Source organism: Grus americana, chromosome 9, assembly GCF_028858705.1.
Source record: "Grus americana isolate bGruAme1 chromosome 9, bGruAme1.mat, whole genome shotgun sequence".
In the NCBI taxonomy this organism is placed as follows: Eukaryota; Metazoa; Chordata; class Aves; order Gruiformes; family Gruidae; genus Grus; species Grus americana.
This window is the reverse complement of record NC_072860.1, coordinates 26,311,711-26,317,566: the sequence shown is the minus strand read 5'-3', so window position 1 is coordinate 26,317,566 and position 5,856 is coordinate 26,311,711. Positions and strand designations below refer to the sequence as shown.

The following is a 5,856-nucleotide window of genomic DNA, read 5'->3' as shown; positions in this document are numbered from 1 at the left end:
GGTGATCACTGGGGATTTTGTGTGGGTAATCAATTTTCCATGAAATGATTTGTTTTTGTGTGAAAATGGAAAAAATCATGACCCTTTCATCTAAAACTGAATTCTTAAAGATGGAAAGATTATAATCCAGCCCTCAAATACCTGACTGTGGCTTGGACCTCCTTTTGCCCTCTGGATGGCGAGGATAGTCAGTGTTTCTCCCGGTGACTTTTTCATGTAATGAAGTGCATTAGCTGCTAAGGAAGGTTAGATTACAGGTTCTGCAAGAAAGGGAGTCTGTTCCATTTGTATTTACAGGTCGGTACACTGGTTTAAAAAAGAAACAAAGATGCTTTATATGACAAGTCATCTGAGAGGCATCATCTGTCCTATAGGAAAAAAATGTGTCCTGCTTACTTTGTTTTTTCCTCCTGGTTCAGCTAAAGCAACACTTTAAAAAATAAAAAGAATGGACCTGAAAGTTGATACTAAAAGAATATGCAAGTCCAGAAAATCAGTCAGTAATGAAGAAAAAATCGACATAAAAATTCTGGAATACTTGATGTTTCATTTTGTTTCCATTTATTCTTTTAGAGCAAAGCTTTTTATAACGTGCAGTTGTGTTGAACTCAGAAATCATTATTGAATTATTCCTAATCATACACTCAGAAGAGACACATCATGTGTCCCAGTGATCGTGTAACTCAGTCAGTCCCTTGAGCTTCTGTTGATACCCGTGGGAGCTCTTCCAGCCACAGCTAACAGGAGGAGCTGGACAGCAAGTGCTCTCTGGGGTGATGGTCAATAGGGGTGTGCAGGCAGGAAGTTTTGCTAATTTTGCTTTACTTTCCCCATAAAAAGTGAGGCTTTGTAACGTGGTCCTCCAGGCAGATGCCCACGTGTGCCTGACACTGCTCCTGCAGGTCTTCTGGCTTTGTGGGGAACACACGAATGCAAAGGGTGTTGTGCAGCAATTTATTCTTGCATTCGTCTTTTCCCACAGCTGCCAACATGTGGAGCTCACCAGGGCCTGTCTCGGCGTTTGTGATGCTGGTTGTTACCACCGTGCACGCGGGAGTGAAGGTGACCCCAGCTGTGAAGTACACAAAGACGAAGCCCTTACAGCTGGCGGGCGATGGTGCCTCTCACACCCCCCTCGCCGGGAAAAGCCTGCTCCCAGCAGCACCGAGCAGAGCTGAGTTACCCACCCTGAGCCCCGCAGCCCGAGGGGCCACCACGCTCTTCCCCTTTGAGAACTACACCCTTGACACAGCCGATTTCTTCTTCAACTGCTGTGACTGCTGCCCACCTGCCGTGGGGCCCCGGGGGCAGCCGGGGGAGCAGGGACCCCCAGGTACGGTGATGTCTCTTGCTGCTCTTAGCTAAAGCGCATAAACCGTATCAAGGAATCTTCTGCTTCTCCTTCAAGAAATGGGTCGGCAGGACTTGTGCAGCAAATGCCGAATGTGGTTATACCTTGTATAAAGCCAGAGCAAAAAAGCGCGTGCTAGCCACATCCCAGAAGTTATAAAACACCAGTATGAGTGGGAAAGCCCCAAAAAGGAGCTTCTGCCCCATGGCACTCACGCTGAGGACCACACTGGCGTGGGGACGCATGCGGAGCTGACCCCATACCACGGTGCTGCTGGTGGGTGCCCCACGTGGCCACACTCTTCGATTCTCTGTCCCTGTGTCTGATCCCCTGGGAGTCCCAGATTTACTTTCACATTCACTTCAACCACGGTTTTATGACCCTCAAAACTACCTGCAAGCAGTTTTATATCTTTGCTGAAGGTTTATGATAAAAGCCTCTTTTTCTTGGATTTTTTTTTCCCCTCGGAAAAAAGGAAATTGAATACAAAAATAATTTTGGGTTCAAATTTTAAAATAATTATTTGCTCTCACAAGAGGCAGCTCTGTATAGAACACCTAAATATTTGATAAGACATACTTTGTCTCTTTTTTCTGCTGCTAAAATAGATATCTACAGAGCACCTAATTCTAATACTGCTATAATGAATAGTGCAGTAGTTTGCAAATGATCACTTTAATAGCAGTAATATTGGAGATAGAAACTATTCATCTGAGGAAAGGTGGTAAAATCATGAAATAATTTTCTTTTAATACAATGTACTCGAGGGATTTTCATTTCCCATAGCTCGTCAGGGATTGGCTAATAGAAATTATAGTGGCTGCAGAGGGAGTTTGCACTCATACGTCTCTTGAGTCTTGATGGAAAAGTCCTTGTGTCAAATGGGTTGTGTTGTGGTGACAACTGAAACTGCTCTAGTCTGCTCCCAGACATGCACTGGGACATGCTTGCCTGCCTTTCAACCCATCCAGCATGGAGCCGTCTGCCAGATTCCACTTTTATATTTGTAGACTTAATTCTTTTTAAGGAGGGGGCAATTACGAAGCAATGGGAGCTCCTTAGATGCACTCAAATATTAAGGACAGATTACTTCTGATATTTTACGAATGTCTGAGCTCCTGGGGCTCTGAGGCAGCTGAGAGTTGGTTTTAAAAAGTCTTTAACTACAGCCAACAGTGAAATGCCAAGCTGTAAGATTTGGGGCTTGCAGTAGCTGAAAGGCAAAGGTTGGGGTGCATGCACCCCACTAATCTCAGCACGAGCAGTGCAGCGTTGCCCCTACCATCCCTGCCGTTTGCCCTGATGTAGGGTTTCAGCTGCAGTGTCTGCAGCGCACAGGGGAGCAGGGCTCAAGCCAAACCCGCCTGTCTCACGTCTTTGCATTGGTTGTATGATGCCAAATAAAATTAGCCAGCTCTTCCCAGGGTGATGGAAACAGAGTTTCCCTTACCCGGTATCCCTCGATGCCATGTTGCTTAGCTATTACTGCAAATTTTCTTTATAAAGAAGTTAAACTTTTGAGTTACTAAGATAATTTTGCTGGTGTGATTACATTACAGGTGCCAAGGGGGAGAAGGGAGATGCTGGTCTGCAAGGTCTGCCGGGAACCCCAGGTCCTCAAGGTCCAAAAGGTTCTAAAGGAGAAAGAGGTAAAGGAGACTAACTGTTCATTTTGAAAACAGATGCTGCTGCCCTCATCGAATACCACAAAATTATAGGAAAATATATTTTTCAAAGGAAACGAAGTATGCTGATATGGACTGACACCTTATGAGATTTAGCTGGCATTAGTGCAGGGATAATAACTTGGATGGTTGTAGTGTATGAGCAGGCAGTATAGGAACAGCTGCTCATAAAGATCTCAATTGAAACTCCTTGTTCTGAGTCAGAGCTCAAAACCTGAGCTCAATTTGCTTTCGATTAGGGACATAAGTAGGAAAAACCCACCATGGAAGCTATGTACAGGTGTAGAAGCTGCTTTTCAATTTAGGTATCTCAGGCAAAATGATTTCAGCTAAGATGGAGAGCAATTATTATCCATCAGTAGTAACCTTCATTTCAGGCTCAGAGCAGCTCTGTCCTGCTGCCACACACCGCTGGTAGGACCCTGCAGCTGCCTTCAGTCATGGAGAAACACTCAGCAAAGCTGATTACGGGGTACCAGCAGCATCGTGCTGCACAGTTCAGTCAGTGCAGTCTCCTAGGTTTTGATTCACTTCTTGAATAAGACTTTTGGCAGTCCTGGAGTGAGAAATGCCCATCTGTCATCTCCATCTTGCCATTAAACAGCAGCGACCGCCTCCCAGCAAGGTGCTGATTAGAGTCAGAAATCCAACGTTCGGGTGAGATGCAGTTGTCTGAACGATGGTGCTCGGTGCTGTGAGATTCAGCTGAGGTTTCTGAAGGCACTTCTTGGAAACACACATTGCTCATATCTGTTTTATTAATGAAGTGAGGGAGACAGGCAAAATGGTACCAGTCACCTTCTGTGCAATGATTGCTGTGCTGCAGACAACATCACCAGCAGTATATTAACGGTGAAATGTCCTAGGAGGCAAAGGGGAGCAAGGCGAGCGAGGAGTAAGTGGAAACCCCGGTTATCCAGGCAAACCTGGGCTGCAAGGTACGTAACGGGCTGGGAAAACCAGGAATATTGCGCTGACCTTTCCCTTTGCTGTTGGTGATGTCCCTCCATCTCCACAGCAATCCAGTACTAATGTTTTTAATCTTTTTTTCCCCTCCCTGCTTTGCCCTTTTCATAGGTGAAGCTGGAGTAAAAGGCAATAAGGGCAACTACGGCTTCCCTGGACTGAAGGGACAAAAGGGGTCCAAAGGGGACACTTGTGAGAACGGGACCAAAGGAGACAAGGGAGATAGGGGGGATGCTGGAGAGCCGGGAGTGGATGGAGAACAGGGTGACAAAGGGGAAAAGGGGGACACGGGCGAGAAGGGGTACTGCGGGGAGCCAGGGGGGAGAGGAGCGAAGGGGGAGAGAGGGGAAGGGGGCACAAAGGGGGAGAAAGGTAGCAAAGGGGAGATGGGGCCTGAGGGTATTCAGGGGGTGGATGGAAAACAAGGAGAAAAGGGCGAGCAAGGAAGTAAGGGTGAAAAAGGGGACCTGGGACCTGCTGGCGTGACAGGACCTTCTGGGCCCAAGGGGGTCTCTGGCAGCAAGGGGGGCCGAGGGGCCCCGGGAAAGAAAGGCTCCCGTGGGGCAAAGGGCGCCCGAGGGGACACCGCAAAGCTCCTGCGATCGGCGTTCAGCGCCGGCTTGTCCAAGCCCTTCCCTCCGCCCAACGTCCCCATTAGATTTGACAAGATCTTGTACAATGACCAAGAAGATTACAACCCTTCCACCGGGAAATTCAACTGCAGCGTGCCCGGGGCGTACGTCTTCGCCTACCACCTGACAGTGAGAGGGCGTCCAGCACGCGTCAGCCTTGTCGCCCGCAGCAGGAAGGTGGCCAAAGCCCGTGAGACGCTCTATGGCCAGGAGATCGACCAGGCATCCTTCCTGACCGTCCTGAAGCTGAGTGCGGGCGACCAGGTGTGGCTGGAGGTTGCGCGGGACTGGAACGGGGTCTATGTCAGCGCTGAGGACGACAGCATCTTTACGGGGTTTCTTCTGTATCCAGATGTTTTTGAGATCCTGCTGTAGATTTAAAGGGCAAAGATGTTACTGAGAAACATGCCTGCAGGAGGAGACATGAGCATCAGTGTAGTTGCTAGGTTTTGTGATCTTTTAACAAAAATATTTATATTTGCAAAATATGGATTAGTTTTAACTAGCAGCCCCAAGACGTGGCACGTTCTTTGTGCAGGTGGGTGATGGCTAAAAGAAACCATCATCCAAACGCCAGCAGGACCAGCATGGGGAGGGGATTTCACATCACAGACTTCAGGTTTGTAATTAGCCTATTCAAATCATGTAATGAAACTCATTGTCCAACTGCAATTTTAATCAGGCCAGCTCCTGCAATCCTTGCATGGTCAAAACTTCTCTGGAAATCAGTACTGATAATCATTGGTTTTGGTAAAGATTGCAGAGTTTGATTCATAGAGCTTAATTGGATGTGACCACGAGCAGTAGGTTTCTTGAAATCACATGAAAAGATTTAAAGTTATTTTATCATTGAATCAGTCTTATCTAGTACTTTAGACTTGGTCACGAATTATATAAAGGTTTGTTTAAAAGAGTATTAGAGATATTTGATCAACTTAAAAAAAACCCCCTATCTACTGTCCTTAGGCAAAAATATATCTGAAACTTTCAAACGTAACTGAGAGATGCATAATCCACGTTATTAGGCTACTGAGAACCCTCCGTTTCTGAGCCGCTGATGATTGAGGTGATGCTGCGGGCTCGGCCCTCGGTTGCAGGGAGGAGGAGGAGGAAGAGGAGGAGGAGGCGGCAGCCAGGAGCTGGCTTTGGCACTCGCACAAGTCCTGAGGGGTCGTGATGGCCCAGTGGACCTGTGGGCACATTTTTAAAAAACTAGTTTACC

The 5,856-nt window shown here is 47.2% G+C and overlaps 1 protein-coding gene across 1 annotated transcript; it reads left to right on the top strand.

Annotated features, from left to right (window-relative positions):
* Positions 1 to 990: 990 nt before the first annotated feature.
* Positions 991 to 5,009, top strand: OTOL1 (otolin 1). Its single transcript, XM_054835630.1, has 4 exons — positions 991 to 1,333; positions 2,911 to 3,000; positions 3,903 to 3,974; positions 4,114 to 5,009. The coding sequence occupies exons 1-4, from the start codon at positions 991 to 993 to the stop codon at positions 5,007 to 5,009; spliced, it is 1,401 nt and encodes a 466-aa protein (XP_054691605.1).
* Positions 5,010 to 5,856: the final 847 nt, after the last annotated feature.